A 10000-nucleotide genomic window follows, 5' to 3' on the forward strand; every position below is an offset into this window, starting at 1 on the left:
CACAGATCCTCAAAAGTGCCAGCACGAGTGGAAACGGTGGTGAAGGAAGCCTTCGGCACGCTTGCCCTCATCGGACAGGGCAGCGAATACAAAGGTATCGAGGATGGGGGCGGCACGGGGAAACAGTGGGGTTAGCGCCGCTACCTCACAGCGCCAGGGACCCGGGTTCGATTCCCGGCTCGGGTCACTGTCTGTGTGGAGTCTGCACGTTCTCCCCGTGTCTGCGTGGGTTTCCTCCGGGTGCTCCGGTTTCATCCCACAGTCTGAAAGACGTGCTGGTTAGGTGGATTGGCCGTGCTAAATTGTCCCTGAGTGTCCAAAGATGTGCAGGTTAGGTGGATTGGCCATGCTAAATTGCCCTTTAGTGTCCAAAGATGTGTAGGTGAGGTGGATTGGCCATGCTAAATTGTCCCTTAGTGTCCAAAGATGTGTAGTTTAGGTGAATTGGCCATGCTAAATTGTCCCTTAGTATCCAAAGATGTGTAGGTTAGGTGGATTGGCCATGCTAAATTGTCCCTTAGTGTCCAAAGATGTGTAGGTTAGGGTGGATTGGCCATGCTAAAGTGTCCCTTAGTGTCCAAAGATGTGTAGGTTAGGTGGATTGGCCATGCTAAATGGCCCCTTAGTGTCCAAAGATGTGTAGGTTAGGGTGGATTGGCCATGCTAAATTGCCCCTTAGTGTCCAAAGATGTGCAGGTTAGGTGGATTGGCCATGCTAAATCATGATAACCAGCCTACATCTACCTAACCTGCACATCTTTGGACACTAAGGGGCGATTTAGCATGGCCAATCCATCTAACCTACACATCTTTGGACAGTAAGGGGCAATTTAGCATGGCCAATCCACCCAACCTACACATCTTTGGACACTAAGGGACAATTTAGCATGGCCAATCCACCTAACCTACACATCTTTGGACACTAAGGGACAATTTAGCATGGCCAATCCACCTCACCTACACATCTTTGGACACTAAGGGACAATTTAGCATGGCCAATCCACCTAACCTACACATCTTTGGACACTAAGGGACAATTTAGCATGGCCAATCCCCCTAACCTACACATCTTTGGACACGAAGGGACAATTTAGCATGGCCAATCCACCTAACCTACACATCTTTGGACACTAAGGGACAATTTAGCATGGCCAATCCACCCTAACCTACACATCTTTGGACACTAAGGGACAATTTAGCATGGCCAATCCCCCTAACCTACACATCTTTGGACACGAAGGGACAATTTAGCATGGCCAATCCACCTAACCTACACATCTTTGGACACTAAGGGACAATTTAGCATGGCCAATCCACCTAACCTACACATCTTTGGACACGAAGGGACAATTTAGCATGGCCAATCCACCTAACCTACACATCTTTGGACACTAAGGGACAATTTAGCACGGCCAATCCACCTAACCTACACATCTTTGGACACGAAGGGACAATTTAGCACAGCCAATCCACCTAACCTACACATCTTTGGACACTAAGGGACAATTTAGCATGGCCAATCCACCCAACCTACACATCTTTGGACACTAAGGGACAATTTAGCATGGCCAATCCCCCTAACCTACACATCTTTGGACAGTAAGGGACAATTTAGCACGGCCAATCCACCTAACCTACACATCTTTGGACACTAAGGGACAATTTAGCATGGCCAATCCCCTAACTTACACATCTTTGGACACTAAGGGACAATTTAGCATGGCCAATCCACCTAACCTACACATCTTTGGACACTAAGGGACAATTTAGCATGGCCAATCCACCCTAACCCACACATCTTTGGACACTAAGGGACAATTTAGCATGGCCAATCCACCCTAACCCACACATCTTTGGACACGAAGGGACAATTTAGCACAGCCAATCCACCTAACCTACACATCTTTGGACACGAAGGGACAATTTAGCATGGCCAATCCACCTAACCTACACATCTTTGGACACTAAGGGACAATTTAGCATGGCCAATCCACCTAACCTACACATCTTTGGACACGAAGGGACAATTTAGCATGGCCAATCCACCTAACCTACACATCTTTGGACACTAAGGGACAATTTAGCACGGCCAATCCACCTAACCTACACATCTTTGGACACGAAGGGACAATTTAGCACAGCCAATCCACCTAACCTACACATCTTTGGACACTAAGGGACAATTTAGCATGGCCAATCCACCCAACCTACACATCTTTGGACACTAAGGGACAATTTAGCATGGCCAATCCCCCTAACCTACACATCTTTGGACAGTAAGGGACAATTTAGCACGGCCAATCCACCTAACCTACACATCTTTGGACACTAAGGGACAATTTAGCATGGCCAATCCCCTAACTTACACATCTTTGGACACTAAGGGACAATTTAGCATGGCCAATCCACCTAACCTACACATCTTTGGACACTAAGGGACAATTTAGCATGGCCAATCCACCCTAACCCACACATCTTTGGACACTAAGGGACAATTTAGCATGGCCAATCCACCCTAACCCACACATCTTTGGACACGAAGGGACAATTTAGCACAGCCAATCCACCTAACCTACACATCTTTGGACACTAAGGGACAATTTAGCATGGCCAATCCCCCTAACCTGCACATCTTTGGACACTAAGGGACAATTTAGCACGGCCAATCCACCTAACCTACACATCTTTGGACACTAAGGGACAATTTAGCATGGCCAATCCACCTAACCTACACATCTTTGGACACTAAGGGACAATTTAGCATGGCCAATCCACCCTAACCCACACATCTTTGGACACTAAGGGACAATTTAGCATGGCCAATCCCCCTAACCTGCACATCTTTGGATACTAGGGGGCAATTTAGCACAGCCAATCCACCCTAACCCACACATCTTTGGACACTAAGAGACAATTTAGCATGGCCAATCCCCCTAACCTACACATCTTTGGACACTAAGGGACAATTTAGCACGGCCAATCCACCCTAACCTGCACATCTTTTGGAGTGAGGGAGGAAACCGGAGCACCCGGAGGAAACCCACGCAGACACGGGGAGAACGTGCAGACTCCGCACAGACAGTGACCCGAGCCGGGAATCGAACCCGGCTCCCTGGCGCTGTGAGGCAGCCGTGCTAACCACTGTACCACACTGTCGCCTGTGGGAGAGACTGGGAACCGAGGGCACAACCTCAGGCTGAAGGGACGATCCTTTAAAACAGAGATGAGGAGGAATTTCTTCAGCCAGAGAGTGGTGAATGTGTGGAACTCTTTGCCGCAGAAGGCTGTGGAGGCCGGGTCATTGAGTGTCTTTAAGACAGAGATAGATCGGTTCTTGATTAATAAGGGGATCAGGGGTTATGGGGAAAAGGCAGGAGAATGGGGATGGGAAAAGGATCAGCCATGATTGAATGGCAGGGCAGGCTCGATGGGCCGAGTGGCCTCATTCTGCTCCTATATCTGATGGTCTCAGTCGCCTGAACAGGCGGGGAATAGAGTGATACACACTGGATAGGATAACGTGATGGGTGCAGGCTTGGAGGGCCCAAGGGCCCCTTCCTGTGCTGTCCTGTTCTTAGTCACTCACTCACTTGTTGGAGAAATTGTTATTGGAGACATTAAGGCGACTCAAGTGGGTACAACATCCGTGTAGGAGTGCGCCAAACAGCTGTGGGAGAGGTGGAGAGAGAGAGAGAGACAGGTTAGTGACCCTTGATCAAAGGTAACGCCTCTCACTGCAACTGCTCTGTGCACCCGACCAGCCCCTCAACAGCCCCAGCTCATCCCAATGCCCCATTACCTCTCCCCCCATTCCCCCTGGGAGCGAGTCCCACATTCTCCCCCATTCCCCCTGGGAGCGAGCCCCACATTCTTCCCCACTCCCCCTGGGAGCGAGTCCCACATTCTCCCCCACTCCCCGTGGGAGCGAGTCCCACATTCTCCCCCACTCCCCCTGGGAGCGAGTCCCACATTCTCCCCCCACTCCCCCTGGGAGTGAGTCCCACATTCTCCCCCCACTCCCCGTGGGAGCGAGTCCCACATTCTCCCCCACTCCCCCTGGGAGTGAGTCCCAAATTCTCCCCCCACTCCCCGTGGGAGTGAGTCCCACATTCTCCCCCCACTCCCCCTGGGAGCGAGTCCCACATTCTCCCCCACTCCCCCCGTGGGAGCGAGTCCCACATTGTCCTATACTCCATAACCATGAAAGACAGAGACTGGAACTGCGCACGGTGCTCCCAGTGTGGTCTAACCGAAGGATACGGAGACTGGAACTGTGCACGGTGCTCCCAGTGTGGGTCTAACCGAAGGATACGGAGACTGGAACTGTGCACAGTGCTCCCAGTGCGGGTCTAACCGAAGGATACGGAGACTGGAACTGTGCACGGTGCTCCCAGTGTGGTCTAACCGAGGGATACGGAGACTGGAACTGTGCACGGTGCTCCCAGTGTGGTCTAACCGAGGGATACGGAGACTGGAACTGTGCACGGTGCTCCCAGTGTGGGTCTAACCGAGGGATACGGAGACTGGAACTGTGCACGGTGCTCCCAGTGTGGGTCTAACCGAGGGATATGGAGACTGGAACTGTGCACGGTGCTCCCAGTGTGGGTCTAACCGAGGGATACGGAGACCGGAACTGTGCACGGTGCTCCCAGTGTGGTCTAACCGAGGGATACGGAGACTGGAACTGTGCACGGTGCTCCCAGTGTGGTCTAACTGAGGGATATGGAGGCTGGAACTGTGCACGGTGCTCCCAGTCCGGGTCTAACCGAGGGATATGGAGACTGGAACTGTGCACGGTGCTCCCAGTGTGGGTCTAACCGAGGGATATGGAGACTGGAACTGTGCACGGTGCTCCCAGTGTGGTCTAACTGAGGGATATGGAGACTGGAACTGTGCACAGTGCTCCCAGTGTGGGTCTAACGGAGGGATACGGAGACTGGAACTGTGCACGGTGCTCCCAGTGTGGGTCTAACCGAGGGATATGGAGACTGGAACTGTGCACGGTGCTCCCAGTGTGGGTCTAACCGAGGGATACGGAGACCGGAACTGTGCACGGTGCTCCCAGTGTGGTCTAACCGAGGGATACGGAGACTGGAACTGTGCACGGTGCTCACAGTAAGTAAGAAATCAGGAGTTCAAAGGCAAATTTGAGATGGAATCGATGTTTCAAAACTCACAACATCAACGACACAGTCTGTCCCAGCAAGGTCCAGGTCAACTAAAACATTCTGTCCAGCCAGAAAATTGTATAAATTCTGCAAAACAGAATCACAGATTAAATATGGATAAAGCTCCCTCTACACTGTCCCCATCAAACACTCCCAGGACAGGTACAGCACGGGGTTAGATACAGAGTAAAGCTCCCTCTACACTGTCCCCCATCAAACACTCCCAGGACAGGTACAGCACGGGGTTAGATACAGAGTAAAGCTCCCTCTACACTGTCCCCATCAAACACTCCCAGGACAGGGCCAGCACGGGGTTAGATACAGAGTAAAGCTCCCTCTACACTGTCCCCATCAAACACTCCCAGGACAGGGACAGCACGGGGTTAGATACAGAGTAAAGCTCCCTCTACACTGTCCCCATCAAACACTCCCAGGACAGGTACAGCACGAGGTTAGATACAGAGTAAAGCTCCCTCTACACTGTCCCCATCAAACACTCCCAGGACAGGTACAGCACGGGGTTAGATACAGAGTAAAGCTCCCTCTACACTGTCCCCATCAAACACTCCCAGGACAGGTACAGCACGGGGTTAGATACAGCGTAAAGCTCCCTCGACACTGTCCCCCATCAAACACTCCCAGGACAGGTACAGCACGGGGTTAGATACAGAATAAAGCTCCCTCTACACTGTCCCCATCAAACACTCCCAGGACAGGTACAGCATGGGGTTAGATACAGAGTAAAGCTCCCTCTACACTGTCCCCCATCAAACACTCCCAGGACAGGTACAGCACGGGGTTAGATACAGAGTAAAGCTCCCTCTACATTGTCCCCATCAAACACTCCCAGGACAGGTACAGCACGGGGTTAGATACAGAGTAAAGCTCCCTCTACACTGTCCCCATCAAACACTCCCAGGACAGGTACAGCACGGGGTGAGATACAGAGTAAAGCTCCCTCTACACTGTCCCCATCAAACACTCCCAGGACAGGTACAGCACGGGGTTAGACACAGAGTAAAGCTCCCTCTACACTGTCCCCCATCAAACACTCCCAGGACAGGTACAGCACGGGGTTAGATACAGAGTAAAGCTCCCTCTGCACTGTCCCCATCAAACACTCCCAGGACAGGTACAGCACGGGGTTAGATACAGAGTAAAGCTCCCTCTACACTGTCCCCATCAAACACTCCCAAGACAGGTACAGCACGGGGTTAGATACAGAGTAAAGCTCCCTCTACACTGTCCCCATCAAACACTCCCAGGACAGGTACAGCACGGGGTTAGATACAGAGTAAAGCTCCCTCTACACTGTCCCCATCAAACACTCCCAGGACAGGTACAGCACAGGGTTAGATACAGAGTAAAGCTCCCTCTACACTGTCCCCCATCAAACACTCCCAGGACAGGTACAGCACGGGGTTAGATACAGAGTAAAGCTCCCTCTACACTGTCCCCATCAAACACTCCCAGGACAGGTACAGCACGGGGTTAGATACAGAGTAAAGCTCCCTCTACACTGTCCCCCATCAAACACTCCCAGGACAGGTACAGCACGGGGTTAGATACAGAGTAAAGCTCCCTCTACACTGTCCCCCATCAAACACTCCCAGGACAGGTACAGCACGGGGTTGAATGCAGAGGGAGTTGGGACTCGGGAATGGGTGTTTTTCCGGACTCACCGAAGCTTCTTCTCCAGCGAGCATCCCGGGATTCTTGCTGAGATCCAGGTGGGTCAGAGTGTTGGCCATGTTTGGGCTCAGGTGCAGAGTCTGAGCAAGGGGGACCAGTCCTTTAGAGGGGGGCGGGGGAGTGGGGAGGAGGAGGCAAAGACAGGGGAAAGTTCAGCAAATCATATCTACCAACAAGTGCCATCTCCGAGCGCGTCCCTTCTCAAGCGTGGCCGCTTGTGTAACGCGATCCGGGGTTCGATTCCCGGCTCGGGTCACTGTCTGTGTGGAGTCTGCACGTTCTCCCCGTGTCTGCGTGGGTTTCCTCCGGGTGCTCCGGTTTCCTCCCACAGTCTGAAAGACGTGCTGGTTCGGGTGCGTTGGGCCGTGCTAAATTCTCCCTCAGTGTACCCGAACAGGCGCCGGAGTGTGGGCGACCAGGGGAATTTTCACAGCAAATTCATTGCAGTGTTAATGTCAGATTTACTTCTGACACTGATAAGAGATAAACCATTGGTACACAGCAAGATCCCACACACAGCAAGGTGGCAGTCATTGTGCTTTCAACAGGATTCGTAAACTCCTCCAGCCCCTACACCCCTCCCTATCTCTGTAACCTCCTCCAGCCCCCTACACCCCCTCCCTATCTCTGTAACCTCCTCCAGCCCCTACACCCCCACCCTATCTCTGTAACCTCCTCCAACCCCCTACACCCCCACCCTATCTCTGTAACCCCCTCCAGCCCCCAACACCCCTCCCTATCTCTGTAACCCCCTCCAGTCCCTACACCCCCACCCTATCTCTGTAACCCCCTCCAGCCCCCTACACCCCTCCCTATCTCTGTAAACTCCTCCAGCACCCCGACACCCCCTCCCTATCTCTGTCACCTCCTCCAACCCCCTACACCCCCACCCTATCTCTGTAACCCCCTCCAGCCCCCAACACCCCTCCCTATCTCTGTAAACTCCTCCAGCACCCCGACACCCCCTCCCTATCTCTGTAACCTCCTCCAGCCCCCAACACCCCTCCCTATCTCTGTAAACTCCTCCAGCACCCCGACACCCCCTCCCTATCTCTGTAACCTCCTCCAGCCCCCAACACCCCTCCCTATCTCTGTAACCTCCTCCAGCCCCTACACCCCCTCCCTATCTCTGTAACCTCCTCCAGCCCCTACACCCCCACCCTATCTCTGTAACCCCCTCCAGCCCCCTACACCCCCTCCCTGTCTCTGTAACCTCCTCCAGCACCCCGACACCCCCTCCCTATCTCTGTAACCTCCTCCAGCCCCCTGCACCCCCTCCCTATCTCTGTAACCTCCTCCAGTCCCGACACCCCTCCTTATCTCTGTAACCTCCTCCAGTCCCGACACCCCTCCCTATCACTGTAACCTCCTCCAGCCCCCTACACCCCTCCCTATCTCTGTAACCTCCTCCAGTCCCGACACCCCTCCTTATCTCTGTAACCTCCTCCAGTCCCGACACCCCTCCCTATCTCTGTAACCTCCTCCAGTCCCGACACCCCTCCTTATCTCTGTAACCTCCTCCAGCCCCTACACCCCCTCCCTATCTCTGCAACCTCCTCCAGCCCCAACAACCCCTCCCTATCTCTGTAACCTCCTCCAGCCCCTACACCCCCTCCCTATCTCTGTAAACTCCACCAGCCCCAACAACCCCTCCCTATCTCTGTAACCTCCTCCAGCCCCTACACCCCTCCCTATCTCTGTAACCCCCTCCAGCTCCCTACACCCCCTCCCTATCTCTGTAACCTCCTCAAGCCCCCTACACCCCTCCCTATCTCTGTAACCTCCTCCAGCCCCTACACCCCCTCCCTATCTCTGTAACCTCCTCCAGCCCCCTACACCCCCTCCCTATCTCTGTAACCTCCTCCAGCCCCCTACACCCCCTCCCTATCTCTGTAACCTCCACCAGCCCCTACACCCCCTCCCTATCTCTGTAACCTCCTCCAGTCCCCTACACCCCCTCCCTATCTCTGTAACCTCCTCCAGCCCCTACACCCCCTCCCTATCTCTGTAACCTCCTCCAGCCCCCTGCACCCCCTCCCTATCTCTGTAACCTCCTCCAGTCCCGACACCCCTCCCTATCTCTGTAACCTCCTCCAGTCCCTACACCCCCTCCCTATCTCTGTAACCTCCTCCAGCCCCCTACACCCCCTCCCTATCTCTGTAACCTCCTCCAGCCCCGACGTCCCCGTCTCCCCCAGTCCCCGTCTCCCCCAGTCCCCGTCTCCCCCAGTCCCCGTCTCCCCCAGTCCCCGTCTCCCCCAGTCCCCGTCTCCCCCTGTCCCCGTCTCCCCCAGTCCCCGTCTCCCCCTGTCCCCGTCTCCCCATGTCCCCATCTCCCCATGTCCCCGTCTCCCCCGTCCCCGTCTCCCCGTCTCCCCCCGTCCCCGTCTCCCCGTCCCCGTCTCCCCCAGTCCCCGTCTCCCAGTCCCCGTCTCCCCCAGTCCCCGTCTCCCCCAGTCCCCGTCTCCCCCAGTCCCCGTCTCCCCCTGTCCCCGTCTCCCCCTGTCCCCGTCTCCCCCTGTCCCCGTCTCCCCCAGTCCCCGTCCCCCCCTGTCCCCGTCTCCCCATGTCCCCGTCTCCCCCAGTCCCCGTCTCCCCATGTCCCCGTCTCCCCATGTCCCCGTCTCCCCCGTCCCCGTCTCCCCCTGTCCCCGTCTCCCCCAGTCCCCGTCTCCCCCAGTCCCCGTCTCCCCCAGTCCCCGTCTCCCCCAGTCCCCGTCTCCCCCTGTCCCCGTCTCCCCCTGTCCCCGTCTCCCCATGTCCCCGTCTCCCCCTGTCCCCGTCCCCCCCGTCCCCGTCTCCCCCAGTCCCCGTCTCCCCCAGTCCCCGTCTCCCCCTGTCCCCGTCTCCCCCAGTCCCCGTCTCCCCATGTCCCCGTCTCCCCATGTCCCCGTCTCCCCCGTCCCCGTCTCCCCCTGTCCCCCCTCCCCCCATCCCCGTCTCCCCCTGTCCCCGTCTCCCCCTGTCCCCCCTCCCCCCATCCCTGTCTCCCCCTGTCCCCGTCTCCCCCTGTCCCCCCTCCCCCCATCCCCGTCTCCCCCTGTCCCCGTCTCCCCCTGTCCCCCCTCCCCGTCTCCCCCAGTCCCCGTCTCCCCATGTCCCCGTCTCCCCCGTCCCCGTCTCCCCCTGTCCCCCCTCCC

At 55.6% G+C, this 10000-nt stretch overlaps 1 protein-coding gene across 1 annotated transcript in view; it reads right to left on the reverse strand.

Annotated features, from left to right (window-relative positions):
* LOC144490241 (capping protein, Arp2/3 and myosin-I linker protein 3-like) overlaps positions 1 to 10000 on the reverse strand; it is a gene marked incomplete at its 3' end in the record, with an annotated part of 29305 nt that overhangs the window by 7186 nt on the left and 12119 nt on the right. The window contains exons 5-7 of the mRNA XM_078208033.1: positions 6851 to 6960; positions 5178 to 5255; positions 3591 to 3667 (exon numbers count right to left, since the gene is read on the reverse strand). Coding sequence (XP_078064159.1) covers positions 3591 to 3667; positions 5178 to 5255; positions 6851 to 6960 — 265 coding nt within the window. The remainder of the gene's footprint in view (positions 1 to 3590; positions 3668 to 5177; positions 5256 to 6850; positions 6961 to 10000) is intronic.

Source organism: Mustelus asterias, unplaced genomic scaffold, assembly GCF_964213995.1.
Source record: "Mustelus asterias unplaced genomic scaffold, sMusAst1.hap1.1 HAP1_SCAFFOLD_3060, whole genome shotgun sequence".
Classification (NCBI taxonomy): domain Eukaryota; kingdom Metazoa; phylum Chordata; class Chondrichthyes; order Carcharhiniformes; family Triakidae; genus Mustelus; species Mustelus asterias.